The 21,621-nt window shown below is 40.7% G+C and overlaps 1 protein-coding gene across 2 annotated transcripts in view; it reads left to right on the top strand.

Annotated features, from left to right (window-relative positions):
• Positions 1-16,179, top strand: part of PDLIM3 (PDZ and LIM domain 3) — a 35,224-nt gene extending 19,045 nt beyond the window's left edge. The window contains exons 4-8 of one of the 2 annotated variants that reach the window (XM_006160461.3): positions 5,098-5,165; positions 9,659-9,922; positions 11,511-11,641; positions 13,611-13,722; positions 15,595-16,179. In XM_006160461.3, coding sequence (XP_006160523.1) covers positions 5,098-5,165; positions 9,659-9,922; positions 11,511-11,641; positions 13,611-13,722; positions 15,595-15,784 — 765 coding nt within the window. In that variant the 3' untranslated portion in view covers positions 15,785-16,179. Of the gene's footprint in view, positions 1-4,551; positions 4,740-5,097; positions 5,166-9,658; positions 9,923-11,510; positions 11,642-13,610; positions 13,723-15,594 lie in introns of both variants that reach the window. The other variant, XM_006160460.3, reaches the window with a different exon arrangement.
• The last annotated feature ends 5,442 nt before the right edge of the window (positions 16,180-21,621 follow it).

The raw sequence follows: 21,621 nt of genomic DNA, 5'->3' as shown, positions 1-21,621 counted from the left end.
CTTTCCCAGCAAAATATGGGAAACACTTGAAAGAGATCACTGGAGGGGCAAAAAAAATTACAATCATGACATCATTTTCCAACTGAGGGGTGAGCATGAGGAGGGGGTGCTTGTTCATAACTTTCAAACATGAGAAAACATAATCATTTCCTCATTGTGACTTGATCAAATATAGGATTACTTCAGAGAGTTTTTCTCTTATTTTCCCACCATATGTGCATATCTGTGTGTGTGTGTGTGTGTGTGTGTGTGTGTGTGTGTGTACCTATGAATCAAACATGCTGTTTCTGTTGGAGATGGCCATTGCCTAAGTCTTTATCTGTGGACGGTGTCCCCAGGTGAGACACTGGGAGGTGGGTTGTCTGAGTGCTCTCACTGTATTCCAAGGACTTGGGAGAAGCTCTCAGAGCTGCAGGTTCCAATGGCCACAGAGCTCTGTCACTACGGAGCTTTCACTCTGGCAGCTTAGCCTTTCATTGATTCAAAATATTATTCCTTAGTGAGGCTTTTTAAAACATTTGAAAATGGGGACCAGCAGTTAGTGTAATGGCTATGTTGCTGGACTCCCACGTAGTCGACCGCGGTTCGAGTCCCGGGCCCAGTGGCTTAAACTCACGCCGGGTGCGTGTGCATACGTGCCCAAGATCCCGAGAGGAGAATGGAGAAGAAGGGATTGCGGCGTGACCATCCCCCCTGAGGGGTGATTTCTCACTTTCTGTCTCTCTGTCTCTCTCTGTCTGGCGAGTGCACGCGTCCTATAGCAAAAACCTCTCCAAAAAAAAAACATTTGAAAATAAAAGATAACTGCACTCAAACATTGAAAAGTCACGTAGCATAATGTTTATAAATGTGTTATTGACTGAAATGATTACTTTCTGAATTCCTAAGAGATAAGAATCATTCAGATGGTTTTGTCTCAGAAGAATAAACACAAGAGCTGGACTATATTAACTACTATATAAATGTTTTATTGTTATTTCCTGTTACTCATGACTTTCCAGGAAAAATCAAAAGAAGTTAAAGTGGAACAGCAAACTTGTCATTGGTTTTGTCCTTAAATTCCATGTGACCATCAACCATGACGTAAGACTTGGGTAGGACGCTGCCTCTCGGTGCCATAGTTTAATTTCTTGTTTACCTTTGGTGTATTCCCTTCACCGTGCTTTTTGGAATGACTCTAGAAGCTTATAAACTAATGCTTTGCAAAGCCTAAGTAAAAATGTTTGAAGCCTATCGTTTAGAAACATTTCCTTTTATTCTCTGAATGGAAACAGAATTTTCTGAAAACAAATTACACACTTGAAACTTGTGTAAATAGTATGTCACCGAAACTGAAAATGGCAAAGGAAAGCTTGGGGCTGATTAACTTGTGTGCTGCTATTTGGAAGTACTGTGAGAGATTATCAATGTGTATTTTCAGACAATTGCCTTATTTACAGGACAACCACCGTTCATGTTTAGTTATTTTAAAGCTAAGAAGAAAGGAGAGAGGGTTTTTTTCCTTTCCACATAAAGCCATCATATTATATTAACTAATTTTTAAAAATTCAATTCTATTTACCAAGCTCTTTAAGACAGGTCATATTTTGTAGTTTTTCTTTTTCTTTTTTTTTTTTTTAGTAAAGTTCCACAAAGCTTGAATTGTTCAGTCCTGCCTGAGTCATTCTTTAATTTTCCTGAGAGATTTACAATTCACCAAAACTAAATTAGGCCCTAACATTGCTAATCATAATGGTTCATCATAAAACACAGCCATCAATGTTCATTATTCAAGCAGCTACAATAATCAGATTGTACCACTCTGTAAATATTTGAACACATCTTCACATGGTCTAGGAGTCAGCGTTTTTCTAAGGCCACATTTGGTTGTTTCTGTCACTCTGCTGTTTGTCACCCACCAACTCCATGGCAGTAAGTAAGCCATTATTATGAAAGTAGAAAATTAAATAAACAAAATATCTGTCAGTTTAGTAAAGTTCCACAAAGCTTGAATTGTTCAGTCCTGCCTGAGTCATTCTTTAATTTTCCTGAGAGATTTACAATTCACCAAAACTAAATTAGGCCCTAACATTGCTAATCATAATGGTTCATCATAAAACACAGCCATCAATGTTCATTATTCAAGCAGCTACAATAATCAGATTGTACCACTCTGTAAATATTTGAACACATCTTCACATGGTCTAGGAGTCAGCGTTTTTCTAAGGCCACATTTGGTTGTTTCTGTCACTCTGCTGTTTGTCACCCACCAACTCCATGGCAGTAAGTAAGCCATTATTATGAAAGTAGAAAATTAAATAAACAAAATATCTGTCAGTTCAATCACACTGTAGAACAATAGGCTAAATTGTTTCAACCCAGACCTTTTTATCAGTTCCAGGAGGTTATTAGAATTTATTATCCCAGGGACCAGCAGATGGCATAATGGTTGTGTCGCTGGACTCCCACGTAATCGACCACAGTTTGAATCCCAGGTCCAGCGGCTTGAAACATACCAGGCACCTCTGCATGCATGCCCAAAATCCTGAGAAAAGAAAGGATTATGGCGCGGCTATTCTCTGCAAGGGATGATTTCTGGCTTTCTGCCTCTCTGTCTCTCTCTAGCAAACGCACACACACCCTATAGCAAAATTAATCTCTTAAAAAAATTGTTTTTGGTTGTCCCAGATTGATGAAAGAACAGTTGTACCGGGGCATCATATGCTTAGTAGGCTAGGTCTTAAACTTGCACCTCATTTGCTCTGTCCTAACCATTTTCAAAGGAAAAAAGGGCGGGGCGGGAGGGGGGGCTTTGCCAATCAGCCTAGGTGGAAGAAGAGGAAGTATTTGCAATGACTACCTTTACAGGAGAACCAAAAAAGGAACTTTGCAGCCTAGGTCCCTATGGAAATTGTTCATGTTGTTAGGCAGAAGATTCTCTAGGAAGAGTTCTAGTTCCACCTCTGAGAACAAAAGACAGTCTTTTCCTTCTTCCTCTTCTTTCTCCTCCTCCCTCTCCTCTCTTTCTTCTCCTTCCCTTCCTCCTCCTATCTCTTCCTCCTCCTTTTACCCCTTCTTAGTCTCCCCTCCCTTTCCCCTCCTCTACATTCTCCTCCCCTTTCCTCCTCACCATTCCACAACTGACTCATCTGCAGATACAAGAAAAGAAAAATGACGTGAACAAGCATACTACAGGATCTTTTAACCTTTAGTGAAAATTATCTCTTACCAGTTACATTCGAAGTAATGATACCCATTTTTACTATTTTAAATCTCGCTGAAAAACAGATGGCATAGTCACAAGAGCAAATGGCATCAATGTGAATGCACAAGTGAAAATATTGTTATAAAGATGTATCTTACTAACTCTGTTCAACAGAAAGGTTTGGAAAGAGAACTGGCCTGTGTGTATTTTAGCATTTCCTTTAGATTGTATTCTGTTGCTTAGAAGGAAAAAAAAAATTACCAACTTTACAAAATTAGAAATCTATGTAAACACTGGAAAATGTGATTTGTATATTAAAATAATAGTATAGGGCTTCAGATAATTTGGGAATGTTTTAAATTTAGTTTAGGATTCTGATATTTGGTCCTATTCTTAAAGCAAGGAAGTGAAAATCTTTTTGAATCATATACGTTGTTTACCCCAACTTAGTCAATTTGGTTTTTCTAGAACTAGAGCAAACGATGAAGAGTTTTTCAAACAACATAACATCATCATAATGAAAAATGGGGAGAAGGATTTCTATAGATTTTATTCCTGATTCCATAAAAAGTGTTTAAATACTTATTATTTTTTCTGAAATTAAGACTAGAAATTAATTCTAAATTAAGAATTTAGTTTTTGTTGTTGTAGGTATTTTTTCAAAAACAGAATTGTTGCCTGAATTCATTCAGATGATTCAGCTTAGTTATTCATAAAAGATCATTACCTTTTCATTTTATTCTCACATTTTTAAAGTGGATGAGAGTTCATTAAAATATTAATAGATGAGAAAGCAAATGTAAGTTCTACCTGAGAAAATGTATCCACAAAGCTCACTTTTATTTCACAAAATTTCTGTATTCCAATAAACCTTAGAATTTCTTTTCTTTTTTTAAGATGTATTTATTTTATTGATTTTTTATTATTTAGTTTTGCTATAGGGCATGTGCACTCACTGTGGGGGCCAGGGGTGAAAGAGCAAGCCATCAGATCCAGGACTGAATCAAGTCGGCCACATAGGAGTCTAGCACCTTCACCACGACGCTACCTGCTGGCCCCACGTCTTAGAATTTCTTAAAAGCTACAGATGTTGAAGTCAGTAAGGTGCAGAAAAGAGACAGAATGTTTAAATTAGACTATTTTAAATAAGGTTAATTTCTTGGCACCTTAACAATGCTAGGCAAATTCAGTATGTGTAAGTTTCAGAGGCAATCACAGAATGGTTTGTACCTAACAGCTCCTTTAACCTTCTTGTTACTCTTGTGATGAAGATGCCTTTATTAACAATAGCAATGCTGTGAAATTCGCTCATTAATGGCTTCGTTGTGCACTCTGTGGCTCTGTGTGTTTTGTCTGCCATTGTACAGGAGTTCAAACCCATTGGCACCGCGCACAACAGAAGGGCCCAGCCTTTTGTTGCAGCAGCAAACATTGATGACAAAAGGCAGGTAGTGAGCGCTTCCTATAACTCGCCTATTGGGCTCTATTCAACCAGCAATATCCAAGATGCTCTGCATGGACAGCTGCGGGGTCTCATTCCCAGTTCACCTCAAAAGTAAGTATCGGACTCTCAGTTCTGGCTTCAAGGTTCTTAACAGGGACAGTGTGGATTCTTCTTCCAACAGTCCAGCTCTTGCTGTTTTATTTTTACTTTCCAAAAGGCACAATCAGATTTTTATTTGAAAGACAAGCATCTAGAACATGATTCTAATTGTCTGGACCCCAGTCCTCCAGTTGCCAGACATGTAGTGAATGGGTGGTTGAAAAGAAATCGCACTGGTTCCATCATCATCCATCTTAGTCATGCCGATACTTGGTGGTAAATTATCTTCTCTGTACAATTATTGTTCGTTTGACCTTAAACATATATTAATCTTCCACTGAGGGCCTTTTTTAACCCTTTGTTTTTACAGGATGTGAACTACTTTGAACACAAGCACAATATTCGGCCCAAACCTTTCATAATCCCAGGCCGAAGCAGGTCATAAACTCTGAGATTGTGAAGTTTGGAGTGCATGCTTCTTTAATCCGATTTTACTAATCACCAAGAAAAGTAACTGTTAAATGTTTGGAGTGAATTTTCTCATTGTGAAGATTATTTCGAAAGCAAAAAGAAACAAGCTCACATAGCAGAGAACGGTAGCCAACTAACCTCCATTTCGGAGAGTAAATATTGACAAGATTACGGAGCTGTGAAATTTCATGCAATCACCATGTATATTTATAACTCATAGCCCTGTTGATCTGGGGATCCCATCCAGGACACAGTGACCTTTGAGGCGACAGCTGTACTCTATCGCAGGTTAGGAAAGCCCAACTAGAAGGAACAAAAATGGAAATCAGCCTGTGGTCAAGAATAAGGAACCCTACAGGGCACTTATGGGAAGGCTGGTGTCACCTCATGTCTTTAACAGACTGGTCATCCCACCTTTGTATCTGCTTCTCATTGTACCTCCAAATTCCACTAGCTCTTACATAAAAATATATTCACATTCTTACGGGTTCTTGCAAAGGGAGAGAAGCCACTTGAAAGGAACTTTCCCACTTAGGAGAAAATAAGTGTAAAATAAGAGTTCGGAGAGAGGCGTGTTGGTTACCCTCATGGATAGCATTGTAGAAACTGGAATACAAATGAACAAGTTCTTTTTTAAAAAATTAGTTATTTTACTTATCACTATTTTTATTTTCTTCAAATTTGATCAGAGAGCGGTAGAGAGAGGGAAAATGAGAAAACAAGTCACTAGGTCCGGAGCTCAAACCACAGGCGGCCCTGTGGGATCCAGCATCCCAACCACCGTGCCACCCACCAGCCCCAATTAGAAGTTCTTAATTCTCATATAATCTGGAGAAACTGATCAGATGGCTCTTTTTAGATATTCTCTATAGAAATTAAACTCCAATTCAATGGGAAAGAAAATTAATATCCTGTGTTACCACATCAGGAAATAGTGACCTTAGAAACCACAAACCCATCCCACTGACCTCAGCTAAATCGGTCAGCCGAGAGGGAGGAAGGTGGTAGTGAAACTGGATTGATCCTAACAGGTTAGGAACACTGAGTAATGGCTTACATCAGGTGTCCCAAGCCTGTGGCTCATAGGTGAATTCAATTCATAGACATGTTTTATTTTGCACATTGGGGGTTTTTTATAATTGAATTTAAATATCTTGAGATGGGACATCAAATTCTTGTTGGCTTAGAGTTTATTTCCTATCTGTTTCATAGGTAAACCACAACATGGGATTATACAGACACTAGGGACGAGAAGATAGAAGGGCCAGCAGATGGCGTAGTGATTACATCAGTGGACTCCCACATGGCCAACTGTGGAGTCTCAGGCCCAGAATCTTGAAAATCACACCAGGGGCCTATGCGTGCATGCCCAAGATTTCAGAAGGAGTGTAGAGAAGGGATTGGGACTATCTCTCAGCATAATAGCTATGTCACTGGACTCCCATGTAGTCAACCGCAGTTCGAGTCCCAAACACAGTGGCTTAAACTCAGGCAAGGTGCGTGTGCATGCATGCCCAAGATCCTGAGAGGAGAATGGAGGAGAAGGGACTGTGGCATGGCCATCCCCCCTGGGGGGTGATTTCTCGCTTTCTTTCTCTCTATCTCTCTCCATCTTTCTAGCGAGAGCACGTACCCTATAGCAAAAACCTCTAAAAAAAAAGAAGAGAGAGAAGGGGTTATTATAGGGTGGCCATACCCCCCTGGAGGGTAGTTTCTCACTTTCCCTCTTACTTTCTCTATCTCTCTCTCTCTCTCTCTCTCTCTCTCTCTCTCTCTCTCGAGTGCACACACCCTACAGCAAAAACCACATTTAAAAAAAGAAAGTACAAGACACAAACCTTACTTAACTATTGAGTTGTCAGAAAAGTCATGAAGCATTTTTGCAAGGAAAAGTATATCATGACTTTTCTGAAGACCCAATAAAATTATATACACAAAACATATATACAAGAACTCTAATACGAGACAAAGATTACTAAGTACAACTACAAAATAAAGACCATCTGCAAGTTCTAAACTAGTCATATTTTATCCAGGATCCAGCACTCTGCCTGGTACACAGTAGAGTAGGAGTAGAAAGAGTTGTGTATGGAGGAGGCCAACAGGTGGCATGGTGGTTAAGGTGCTGGATTCCCACATGGCTCATCGCAGTTCCAGTCCCAGATCTAACAGCTTGAAAATCATGCCAGGCACGTGTGCGTGCGTGCCCAAAATCCCAGGAGGAGAATGGAGGAGAAGGGATTGTGGCATGGCCATCTCCTCTGGGGGTGATTTCTCACTTTCCCTCTCATTGCCTCTTTCTCACAAGTGCAGGCACCCTGTAACAAAATAAATAAATAAATAAATATAAATAAAAATTTAAAATGCTTATTGAATAGGTTAACTATTTAGAGCCCAAAGTCTCCCCTAGATTTACTTTAGTGTTTTAAATTCCTAAATTACAATTTCATCAAATTTATTACATTAAGTCCAGTCAATACAATCCTGGCTTAACTGTACTACAACTGAAAATTAACTTACTCTTTTACTAGTTGATTCAATTTTAGGAGGCAGGGTAGTATTGAGCCTACAAAAATAGTGAATAAAGCTACTTGACATTATGGCATGTGACCTAACCTATGTACAGATTGAGTTTTAAACAGGTTTTCAACAGGTAAGAAGTGAAGGAACAAGCCCATATTTATCTGCCTGGGTTAGGCTGTATTGACAGTTGAACTGGATAACCCAAGACAAAAGAAAAGAAAAGAAATCCACTTAGTGATATGGGCTGTCTAGACTAATCTAATGTAGGCTGCAGCATTGATGAATTTAAAAAACACTACCCAATCTCCCTTTGTCTTTTCTTACTCTGTGTATGGAACTGAGGTTATTATTAGCCCAAGAGAGTAGGCCCACCTGGGGCCAGAAGAGATGTGAGAGAATACTGACATTGAGATAAACATACCAAACCAATCTCTGTCTCCAGCTTACACCAACGCTAACAGGCAGGCATGATAAATCTGTATTGATTGCTAATATTTCTTTTTGCTCTATCTAAAATGACTGTGCTTTTTAAAAAAAAAAAAACTGTCTTAGTATATTTTATTTTCTCGTAAAGTGCGTCTCTTATGCTTCACTTAAAATGCATGCAGAAAAATGATTTTTTAGATACTGGCATGTCAGTTGTGACTGGCCTCTTGTGCAGTTTCAGAGGGAATATAAACTCTCTCTAGTTTTTAAATTTGCATGACTGGCCTTTCTGATGGTTTAATAAGCCGCCACAACTAGTCTTTAAAGGGAAATGAGAAATTTGCATGAAAATGTATGTGTGTTTCCAAAACTTTACATAAAATGGCTGGGTATAAAAAATATGTAACTTAGCCCTAGTGTGATATCCAAAGAGTCAGAGGCCGCCCATTTGTCCTTCAATCATTAATTCCAAGGTGACAAGCATTTACTGGCTATCTCTAGATCCTGTATTAAACCACCAAACAGTTTTTTAAAGTATGTTCTTTACAAAAAGAAAGAATAAAAATAGAAAATACAGAAGTAGAAATAATAACATATTTACAAAATAGCCTTAAAACATAACCTTTACTACATAACCTATGAGTTGCTCATTCCTGGTCAATTAAAGCTCAACTGCATTACTAAACCATATTTCTGATTTTGAACTGCTTAGTTTAAATATTTGATTGGATCTTTATGCTACATTTTCAGTTACTATTTGTAAAGGATCATTTATTAATACTTAAATAACTCCAGAAATATAAAAGGATGTCCAGTCAATGTAATTTCTTTCCATCATTTATCTGATACTATTAAGTTCAGAAATTATTCGACCTGTTTTTTTAAAATAAGGATTTCAGGGCCAGCAGGTGGTGTGGTGGTTAAGGTGCTAGATTTCCACATGACCGATTGCAGTTCAAGTCCCAGACCTGACAGCTTGAAAATCACTCTGGATGTATGTGTGCTCCAAATCCTGAGAGGATAATGGAGAAGAAGGGATTGTGGCATGGCCATCCCCACCTAGGGGATGATTTCTCACTTTCCCTCTTTCTCTCTCTCTCTATCTCTCTTCAACAAGTGCATACGCCCCATGGCAAAATAATAAAAAATTAAAAAATAACTTTAAAATTTTTTAAATTAAAAAAAAGATTGCTGCACCTTTTCTCTTATTTTATATATCACTCTTTCTACACATAACCAATTTACACATCATCCAATAAAGTAGAGCCATAAATGTAATATCACCTGTACCTTTTCATTTTATTATACTTTTGTCATTCTGAATTGTAAGCATTTTACCTTTTTAAAGTAAATTCTAACCAGAAATCAATATTTATATTAATTGGATATAATTCATTTCTTACTTTTGGTCTTCAATTTCTTGTAACCTCTCTGTACTTGTTCTCTATGTTCTTCTGTCTGGATTTTCTGGCTCCTTGTGTCCTGTCTGTGTGACGTGGTCATTAACACAGTGGCTGCAGTACTCCCTCCGGTATTGATGGTGGCAGTGGACGTAGCACCCCTTCTTGTGCCAGTACTGTTAGTACTATTTGCCCAGGTGACTTGAAAGTTGCTGCTAAGATGGCCCCTAACATTCCTTTGGAAATGGAACTTCCCGGTGTGAAGATTGTACATGCTCAGTTTAACACACCTATGCAGTTGTACTCAGATGACAATATTATGGAAACACTGCAGGGTCAGGTTTCCACAGCGCTAGGGGAAACACCCACCATGAGGTAATATGAGTCTTTTCGAACCATGGGCATATTAACTAAGCACATAGGCGATGACAGCATTGTTGGTGTCTTTTAACATGGTCTTAATTGAGAGAAAGTCATGTGAAAAGCTTAAATAATATACTAAGGGTTTATCGCAAATAGCTAGACCTGATGATAGACGCGATCTGAGGAATTATCTTAAGTAGAACTTTGTGTGACGGCAATAAAATGAAATCACGGAGGGGCACAGTGTATATGTCTTTCGAAAGCTACAGTGCACTTTGCAAATGTCTGGTGTGATCTTCTCAAAAGTGGTTTATCATCTAGTATACATTGTGCCTGTCCTATGAGGATGAAAAGTTAGGGAGTGGGAGATTCAGAGGAATTTTGTAAGAGATGACACCTCATCTCTCTGTGATGGCAACTTTTAGAGAGGTCTTTTTCCATGTTTAGTGGGCATCAAAGTTTATAAGTGAATATCCTCGAGATCTTAATGGAGCTATTTCATTTCTATTGGTGTCTATTTTGATTCATTCCTTCTTTATTATAAATATTGGTTTAAAGTAACTTTGCCATCACACATTTTGGTTCAAAGGATTTATCATAGCATAAAATCTTCTTGGTTCTTTCACTATTACAAAATCACTTTTTATAATGCTTAAGATTGCTATATAATATCCCAAAAATATCTCTTGGGATGAATATGGTAGGCTAATAATAGTGTGATATACCTTAAAGTTCTTTTAGGAAGAATTTCGGGTGTACAAGGTGATTCTTTTCAAGTATGACATAGGTAATAAAGTGTGTGCAGATAGCAATTCTCTAGATAATGCAATTAAATGACAAAATAATGAAGAATGTAGTTCCAGACAATTTAGTGCTATGGTGGAATTCATATTGCTCACTATGGATATATTGGTAGAAAGCATATTAAAATAAATCTGCTATCATTATTATAAATGAATTTGAATGTGGCTATTTAAAAAATAGAATCAATAAAATGTATGTAAAAATAAAGGTTTCTGTGTGCTTTCAAACAGTAAAATATTGTATGTTTTCAGCTTACAAGTAGAATGATACTTTTGTTAATACCAGAGGCTAACAAAATAATCTTAAAAACAAAGTTAAACCATATACTTTTAGTTTAAGATCAAAAATGAATCTGAATTGTATTGACAGTATATGGTGGAGAATAATCAAACTGGGCTCACTCCTGCACTTTCTATCATGGATAGGCTGTCTTCTGAGAAAAATTCATTCTGTGTCCATCTAAAATTATATTTCCAGCAGACACAGATCTCATTTTTTTAAAAGTTACTATTTCCAGACAATCCTCTTTCATTTTCCTCCAAAGAATGTTCGCCAAATGCAGAAGTGTCGATGTGACTCCCAGGTTTATGCCTCAATGACATGTTTAAAGCCACCTACGTGCATTTCCATTATAAGTTTAATAACTTAAGAGGCTCCCTTGAAAAATCTAAAACTCCATACAGGAGTTGTTGTACCTTATTGTGGTTAATGCTTAGTGGCATTTTCTGGCATCGTGTTCGACTGCTGCATCTCAAAATCCTCCTGACGACACCTCTGGACCGTCCTTGTGTTTCAGCGAATCTGCAGCCTCAGTGCCGCCCCAGTCGGACGTGTACCGGATGCTCCATGACAATCGGGATGAGCCCACACAGCCTCGCCAGTCAGGCTCCTTCCGAGTGCTCCAGGAGTTGGTGAACGACGGCCCTGGTGAGCAGCCGTTAACGTCTGCTGAAGCATCACTGATAGAGGTGGCTGGGAGGATGGGGAAGGAGAGGACAGAAAAATACTGGGAGTGAAAGGCTAACAACGGGTTTTAATCAGTAATCAAATGAATTAGAGCTAAGAAGGCTGCGAGTGGTGTCCCATGTAGGAAAGGAGTTTCCCGGACCTGTCCAAGTAGCCACCAATTGAAACCAGCAATTAAAAAGGCACTGAAGACAGATTCCATTCGTGGTAGTCACAGCTAGCTCGGCTCATGAATCATAAGGCACAGTTTCAAATAAATGTAAAATTGCTGAGCTGCCCCCCATATTTTAGGAGATCATCATCATCTATCAAAATAATTTAGTCGTCACTGTAACTCAGTCAAGTCGGAGGCATTATTTGCTTTATTTAGCAGATGAGAAACAGGTATAGGGAGGGAGTTTGTACAAGGTCACGCAGTCAGCACAGCCGGGCAGGTCTCTAGCATGCTCCTGCTGCCTTCAGGGCTTATTCTCTTCCACTCCCAAATGATACAGACTGTCCTTTCAAAAAAATCTCACAGAAATGCAAAGTGTCTCATTAGATCGACTGTTATTCAAAAAGAAAAAATGGAAAATAGCAAGTATTGGTAAGGATGTCGAGAAATGGGAACTCTTGGGTATTGCCAGTGAAAATGTAAGATGAGGCAGTCACTGTGGAAAACGGTGGTGCCTTGAAAAGTTTAACATAGAATGAATAGGTGAGCCAGCAATTCTGTCGTGGGATGGCTTTAGCGACGTCCAGGTTCCTGGTGTTCCGGACAAAGAATAGAACGAAACACGCCAATAACAAAAGCGAAGAGTAGTTTACTAAGTAAAACCAAAAGTACACTCCCAAAAAGTAGGCGTGGGCCTGAGCAGGAAGAGAGTGGCTCAAGGGCCCTGGTAGTTACTTTCAGGGAATTTATAATTCTTTGACCAGGGGTTGTGTGGGTTGATCATTGGCTGGGCCCACTGGTTGCTCTCACCCCATTGGCTATATCGAATGTGCCTGGGCCCACTAATTCACCTCATTGACTGTATCACATGTGGCTTGGCCCACTTATATGAACTCAAGCAGGACGTTTTCTGCCCTGATCAGATTTTCTCTCTAGCCACATAAGCAAGTGGTTCGGCTTCTTTCCCAGCTTCCATTTTCCAGCTTTCTTCTACCTCATGTCCACTCCCAGGTGTATCTGCAAAAGAACTGAAAACAGGCATTCAGACACTTATACTCTAAGGTTCAGATTATTTATAATTGCTAAAAGGTGGACAAACCTAAATGCTCACCAACCAATGAATAAATGAAATGTAATACAGAGATACAATAGAGTATTCGACCTCAGAAAGGAATGAAATTCTGACACATGCTGCGACATGACTGAACCTTGAGAACATTATGCCAAGTGAAAGAATCCAGACACGAAAAGACAAATACGTACGGTCCCACTTCCATGAGGTATCCAGAGCAGGCAGATTCATAGAGACGGAAAATAGAGGAGAGGTCGCCAGGGACTATAAAAAGAGAGGAATGGAGGGTTGTTGTTTAATGGGCACAGAGTTTCTGTTCTGGGTGATGAGAAAGTTCTGGAAATGGATATTGATCAGTATTGTGAACGCGCTTAATGCCATTGACTCACACACTCGAAAGTGATTAAATGATACATTTTATAGTATGGCTATATATTAAAAAAAAAAAAAAAAAGCCCTCTGCTCTTTGAGCACTTTATAACAACTCCTTCAAACAACAAAGTGTTTTTACCAGCTCTGTTTTATAAGGCTCTATTTGAGAACAAAGTCTCCTCGGCTTAAATTGGTCCTGCTCCTTTTGAAATGATCCTGCAGATGTAGCTTAAGAATCCCTTAGGTTAAAGTGCGTGCATTAAAAATAGAAGCTAAGTACAAACCACAGCCAGCTGTCACCTTGCCGTAAATGGCAACTCTTTGTTTTCCAGATGACCGTCCTGCAGGCACTCGGAGTGTGAGAGCTCCCGTTACAAAACCCTATGGAGGTGCTGGCGGCGCCCAGAAGATGCCGCTCTGTGACAAATGTGGCAGTGGCATTGTGTAAGTTTTCATCTTAACTCAGGAATCCCCTAGAAACCTTTGGGGCAGTTTCCTCAACTCTACGACTTTATACAGAAAAAAATGTAATTACGAAACACTTAAGTTCCTAGCCATGGACTTGAAATATTTATAATGCCCCTAGCGTTTAACACATTTGACGAGCACTCCTTAGATGTGCCTTCAGACTGGCATATAACGTGAATCAAAAAGCTTGACTTAAAATTTCTGATATTCTCTCAAGGAAAAAAAGGGGGGGGGCTCAAATGTACGTTAGAAAATCATTTCCAAGGATCATGCCTTCACTTTTAAAACCTGCCTTTTGCTAATGAATAGCCTTTGAATATTTCCTCTTCTGTATTTACTGAGGGAAAGAAACACAGAGGTCACCAGGTTGATAATGGAAAGACACCGTCTTTACCTAATGTTTTCAGTTACCCCAATGTTGAAATATAATTTCATTGTTGCATTGTTTTTGTTTTAATTTGCTATAGGGCGTGTGCACTCACTGGAGAGACACAGAGAGGGAGAATGGAGAATGAGAAAGCACCCATCACAGGGGTGACTATGCCACTATCCCTTCTCCTACATTCTCCTCTTGGGATTTTGGGCACACACGTACACATACAGGGAATGTTTTTCAGACTGCCAATTCTGAGGTTCAAACTACTCAGTCAGCCATGTGGGATCCAGTCACCTTAACCACCACTCCACCAGCTGGTCCCAAACATATATATATATATATGGGGTTTTTTTGGAGACGTTTTTGCTATAGGGTGCATGCACTTGCCAGAAAGCCAAAGAGAGACAGAGAGACAGAAAGTAAGAAGTCACCCCCCGGGAGGATGGCCACACCGCAATCCCTTCTCCTCCATTCTCCTCTCAGGATCTTGGGCGGGCATGCACGCACATGCGCCCGGCGTGAGTTTAAGCCACCGGGTCCTTCACTTGAACCACAGTCGACTACATGGGAGTCCAGCGACATAGCCATTACACCATCTGCTGGTCCCCCAAATAGAATTTTTAAAAACACAATTATCTTCCATTTCAATAGACTGTATGTTTCAATAGCCATCCCTGATAGTTCAAGCCTTCAAGTGAACCAGAAAATCATCTCTCCACTACATGTGGCCCATGGCCTGCCTTTTCCATCCATTACTGTATCGCCTTTGCTCCATTCACACACTGAGGCGCCATCTGTCCACTCCTCCAGGGTACATCCCAGGAGGGCACTTGGGGGTAAGCCTGGTTAAAGCACAAGGAGGAATGTGGGATGGAGGTAAAAAAGGCATGGCAGTGAGCTGGAGCAGAGAGGGTCTTCACAAAACACAGTAGTTCAAGATGTTCCCAGAAGCAATGATGGCTTCTAAACTGGAGTCAACTGTTCTGACAGTAGAAGCAAGCCCGCCAACTCCCTGGGAATTCCATCTCTGATTTTCCATGTTTTCTCTGCGTTCTATCCCACAGAGCTTGACCCAGGAACAGGGTAAGCAGATGGGTTTTGAGCCGGGAGACAAGAACCTTGGGCAGAATCCTCTGCAGGATGTGTCTTACCTATGTCATGTCTCCCTCTTTCAAAGAAATGACGGGGCAAGATTTTGTAGTAGGCGCTCACTATTTCTCTATCAATTACTCGTTTGCAAATCTGAAAACAATTCCCGCGTCGGCTTCAAGAAAAGCACATGTGGGTACTGCATGGTTCCCTGGGGCCTCCCTGACAGATACACACAATTTTACAGCTGCACACGGTTTCACAGCCGGAGGTCCCTGTTTCCTGGCCAGGAGACAGAGCGCCTGCCTTATCCATCACCGTCTCTCCCTTGTGCCAGTTTCCTGCCCCGTGTTTTTCACCCGAGCTTGCTTTCTCCTCCACAGCGGTGCGGTAGTGAAGGCGCGGGATAAGTACCGGCATCCGGAGTGCTTCGTGTGCGCTGACTGCAACCTCAACCTCAAACAAAAGGGCTACTTCTTCGTGGAGGGGGAGCTGTACTGTGAGACTCACGCCAGAGCCCGCACGAGACCCCCCGAGGGCTATGACACGGTCACTCTGTACCCCAAAGCTTAAGGCTTAGCAGGAGACAGCACAGTGCAGTCCCCTACCCACGCGCATTTACCCAGGAAGACGCTAAGGGCTTTGGGTAGAAGGATCCCAAACTGTGGGCTTTTTTAGACATTTGTCTATGTTGTGTATGGAGGAAAAGGAACGGGAGGCAGATAAATGCCTGGTCTAGGAAAAGCATACGTTTTTGCCATGTTTTGCAACTCTGTGTCTTTGGGGCTAGCAATAATGACATTTAAAGCAATAACTTTTTGTGTATGTCATACTTCACAATTTACATTTCTCTTATGACCATCAGCTATGCAAACATCAGGATACTTGGGGGAAACCGATCGTCTTACTTGACAAGTTGATTGTGCAACTGTAGTCAACACTAAATAACAATATTGTGTTTTACCATAGCCTGCCCTTGTCTGCGTCTGTTTTAGCTATTATAGCACTTGCAGGAAGAAATTCCTTCAATGTTTTGAGTTTCATATTCAGTTAAACCACTGGATGCAACAAGCATAATAAGTACACGAACGTTATGAAACTTTTCAATGACGAGGCACTGAAGTTCCCCTAACTTCGAACTCTCACCTACTTTCCATCTTCCCACTGGGGATACACAGGAACTTCTGAAACTCTCTCTTCCAAGTTCAATCCATGGGGAACCAGCAGAGGGGGAGGTGGGACCCGTCTCAGGCTCTCTGCCTTGCCACCTCACCCCAGTTATCTCTACCCTACTGCAGCTGCTGTCTGTGCCTGAGCGAGCGTTCTCCTCCTGGAGTGTCCCAAATGGGACACATGATTTATTGCTCTGGGATTCTCCAAAACCTAACTAGTTAGTTCTTTGTTTTGTTTTTTGGGGTTTTATTTATTTTTTTTTAGAGGTCTTTGCTATAGGGCGCATACACTCGCCAGAAAGACAGAGAAAGACAGAAAGAGAGAAAGCGAGAAATCACCCCCCAGAGGGGATGACCACGCCAGAATCCCTTCTCCTCCATTCTCCTCTCAGGATCTTGGGCATGCACAAACATACGCCCCACATGAGTTTAAGCCACCGGGTCCGGGACTCGAACTGCTGTTGACTACATGGGAGTTCAGCGACATAGCCATTACGCTAACTGCTGGTCCCACCTAACTAGTTATTTCTGACCCTGAACTGCCCAAGTTTTGACCTGGTGAAAGGAGCTAAAACACCTGTCTGATCCGCTGTAGGCATTTGAGACCACAAACCCTGCACCCAAACATAAATTCATTAACAGAGCTTAAAAAAAAAAAAAACTTGTGAGATCAAAGAAATAAATGTATCCAAAGTAGCTTACTTTTTTATTCAAAGGTTATTTTACATTTTTTATGCTGGGAAGGATATGAACTTAAAAATGTGGATGCTGGAAAGTAAATGAATGGTAACTGACTCAGAAAAATCTGATAAAGTTAAAACCCAAAGTAGCGATGGAGAAAACCAAACACCAAACCAACTGGCCCTCGAGAATCTTGAAAAGGCGTGGGGATTGACCCCGCCAGGCATTTCTGGTCTAGAGGACAAAGGTGGGGCTGCCTTAGGGAGGACTCAGTGGAAGCTGACTGAGAAGCACTCACTCCCCAGGTCCACCTCACCCCTCACACATGCTCCATGGCATTGCCCAGAGGGTCTGCTGGGATTTATCTGGATAAGGTGCAACAGAGCATCTCTGAACTGGGAGGTGGCAGCACAGCTGACAGCGCATGGACTGTACTAGAAAGCAGATCGATTAAGTAAGAATCCAACACTCATGAGGAAAGCGTACAAGAGACATTGAACTGTACATTAATGTACATTATCTGTTAGGCTTTAGACAGTACTTCCCTTTAAATGTTACATATTTTATATGTAGTAGAGTACATCAAGAACATAAAGTTCAAATGTGTAATAAGGATCTTTTGAGAGGGAAAAAAAAAATGTTACTGCTCAGCCTTGGTGACTAAGATGCTGTGCCCTGCATCTTAGAATGTTTCATGTGATTGAATTTAAAGCTAAATAGGAAGTGATTGCTTTATTACAACGACTTTCTTTAAGATTTTTAAACAATATTATCAATCCTTTATTTCAGAAAAAATAAAATACCAGGTATTAACAATAGCTTTGGGGGGGGGGTAATTTTTGCTATAGCATGCATCTACTCACCAGAGAGACAGAGAGACAAAATGAGAAATCAACCCCCAGAAGGGATGACCATGCTGCAACCCCTTCTCCTCCATTCTCCTCTCAGGATCTTGGGCACGCATTCACAGGCACCCTGCATGAGTTTCAAGCCACTGAGTCTGGTATCGAACCACAGTCGACTACATGGGAGCCCAGCAATGTAACAGTTACACCATCTGCTGGTCCCTAACATTAGCTTTTTAAATATGTCTAAGTGTGCAGAGACTACTTATTCCAACAATGTTTTTTTTTTCCTCTAGGAATAGAGAGGTAACACCTCTTAATTTTTGAAAATCCAAATCCCAATTCCATTATACATTTTTCAAAGAACAATACAAACTCTAAACCCTAATTCTCTAAGTCTATCATAAGTATCCTTTATAAATAATAAAATACTAGATGTTTATTTGGGGATGGAAATTCCTTCATTCTTCAGTTATTTATCTGGTGAAGAAGTATACACAGATTCTATTTTTCTGCACCAAGAGCAAAATCGCATTGGGCCTATTATCCGTCACAAGTACACGACCGAGACATGCACATTTCTGTGGTTCCTCCAAGCACTGAAGATGTACAACCGATGAGCCGTACAGGAACCGATACTGGACTGCGATGGGGTGCCATTCCCTTCTGTGTTGCTCAGCCGACTTCTCCTTGCCTCTGGGGCTCCAGTTGCTGCTCTCTGAGTTCCCAAAAATCCCAACCATGCTAGAACACTGCTTCATAACACAAACCATTATCTGTCCTCCTGAATATGCTTTTCCTTGACCCCAATTTTTCCGTTCATGCTTGCTCTATCCAGTCATCTAAGTGCTTGTTGGTTACAAAAGTGAGTTTTAGACTCAGGCAGGGCTGATCGAATTCCAGCCCTATGCCTTCTAATGGTGAGATATACAGAAATCACGAAACCTCTCCAGACCTCAGTTTCATCAACCATAAAATTAGGACAATCCTATTTTTACAGAGTTGTTGTAAAGATTAAATGTCGATCATGTATACAAAAATATCAAACACATTCCCTATTAAGTAATGTGTAACTAAGTTCCTACCAAACTACTATTATCCGGGGGGGGGAGGGTGTCTCCAAAAAACTCCTGGGAAACGTGTAATATGAAAAAATCATGCGTGGATGTCATTTTTTTTTTTCCACCAAAATGAAGTCATAATCTAAGGCTGTTTATACACAAACTTTCTGAAGTCCCCTCACATGTGCTTTTTTTTTTTTTTGCTTTTTTTTTTTTTTGGAGAGATTTTCACTGTAGGGCGCGTGCGCTCGCCAGACAGACAGAGAGAGACAGAGAGACAGAAAGCGAGAAATCACCCCCCAGGGGGGATAGTCATGCCGCAATCCCTTCTCCTCCATTCTCCTCTCAGGATCTTGGGCACGCACGCACACGCGCCCGGCGTGAGTTTTAAGCCACCGGGTCCGGGACACGAACCGCGGTCGACTACGTGGGAGTCCAGCGACATAGCCATTACGCTAACTGCTGGTTCCCACATGTGCTTTTCATTGTTCAGTCCTACGTTCGAGATGGTGGCCCTCTTCTTTCTAATAACTCTTTGGTATCAAAAAGCAAGGACCGGGAACCAGCAGTTAGTGTAACGGCTATGTCGCTGGACTCCCACGTAGTCGACCGTGGTTCGCATCCTGGACCCAGTGGCTTAAAACTCACGCCGGGCGCGTGTGCGTGCGTGCCCAAGACCAGTTATAATCTTATGCCTATAAAGAGGACTAAGCTCCCTCAACCGACTATACATATTTTAAATGAGTATATATGTATATATATATATACACATACACTAATATATTATATCTTATATATTAATATGTATTATACATTAATATATATTCTTATATATGAAATATTATATATATTATTTTTTTAACTGAATGCTTAGTTTATTCCTGACATAATAAAATATTGGTACAGTTGGTACAATATTTCTACTCCTTACAACAACTTTGCCAAGTAAATATTTTGCTGACAGGAAAAGGTTTCAGAGACTTTAATATTTTTTAAATTTATTAATTTTTTCTGTGAGCAAGAGACAGAGGGAGAGACAGTTGGAATGAGAGAGAGACAGCACCCTGACGGGGTTCTGATACGATCCACCCCAGACTTTATGCAGACCCAGTTCATGGGCATACACATGCCAGGCATACTCAGGGAGGTTTCTGGATTTGAACCAAGAACTTCCCCATGTGGAACTGCCTCACAGAATATCATGTTTTACTGCTGTACTACTATCTGGCCCCAGAGAGTTTAATTTTTATACAGGGCCAAACTAGAAAAGAAGCAACAACAACAACAATAAGATTATCCTTTAAACTCTGTAGTGTTCACTAGTAATAAATAAAACGTATGGTTTGGAAATCTTATGAATTCTAGACATTATTATAACTTCTCATCTCGAACATACTATTTTATTCACACTGATCTTAACCTACAGTCCATGCTCACCCTGTTTATAATAAAAATAATTTCAGTAATGATGTCATTAAGAAGACCTCCTTGGAAAGAGCTCTAGATGAGGTCTGGGACGTGTCTTCCTTTTTCGTTCGTTTGTTCATTTTTTCCAAGATGGAGTCTTGCCATGCTGCGATTCTCCTGCTTCAGCCTCCCAGCAGGCGTACAGATGTGTGCCACCATGCCCGCCTATGCTGCCCAGGCCAGCCTCCAGAGTGTAATCTCCCTGCTTCGGCATCCCTAGTCACTGGGATTATAGGCCTGTGTCTCCTCATCTGGCCTTTGGGTTGGATCAGGAATCAAACTCAAGCCTCCCAAGAGGTCTCAGTCTGTGGAGCACAGCATCTCAGCAGTGCACTGTTGTGGCAAAGCCAGGACTTGGAGTCTAGCTGCGGCTCTGTCACTGGCCTTCAACTTCCTCACCTGCAGAATGTGGGAGAAGGACCAGATGATGTCTGAGACCCCCACCAGCTTGAATATTCATTGATCTGTTCTTGACATTGTCTTTACTTGTGTTAACTGGTCTGCCACTCCATTTAATGAAGGCATGCTGTCAGTGTGGACAATTCCTGACTCAACACAGAACTTTCTGTCTGTTCTGTGTTCACAAATACCACCTCTGATTCATGCCATGGTTCAAAACCAAAGTCAAGCAAGATGCATGGATTTGTTCTTGTACATTCATTAGCTCCATTGGAAGTAAGCATCAACCCAACCTTTGCATAGCAAGGGAAACGTGCTGATATTATTACTAATGTGGATTAATAAGGTAACGGGGTAGCCTGAGGCAGTACATCTCCTTAAGTATATGAAAAACAAGAAAGTAGTTTGGCATCAGGAAGAAGGGAGCACACATACCATGAGTTGAATTGAAGACATCGCCACCTAGAAGAGGCACCACCTCTAAATGTGCCTGAAGTGAAAAACATGTACTCACCTTGGTAAACATCGCAGACAGAACACGGAACTGACCTGTTACAAAGACACTGCACCCCCATTGCTTCTGCCTCTGTCATTCCAGAATGGCCAGACCTTCACGTCTCTAAAGAGATTGCTACTAGGCTTGGCCCAAATCATTCCTATCATTCTATTCCTCAAGTTCTCTCTCCAACTCATTTTTTTTCCACTTAGTCTTCTTGCCACTGACTCTTATTCTCAGCCTACAAACATGCTCAAGTGTGCACCCCATCCTAAAAAAATATCTTTCC

This window comes from Tupaia chinensis, unplaced genomic scaffold (genome assembly GCF_000334495.1).
Source record: "Tupaia chinensis unplaced genomic scaffold, TupChi_1.0 Scaffold000685_1, whole genome shotgun sequence".
Classification (NCBI taxonomy): domain Eukaryota; kingdom Metazoa; phylum Chordata; class Mammalia; order Scandentia; family Tupaiidae; genus Tupaia; species Tupaia belangeri.
This window is presented reverse-complemented; position numbering and strand designations above follow the sequence as displayed.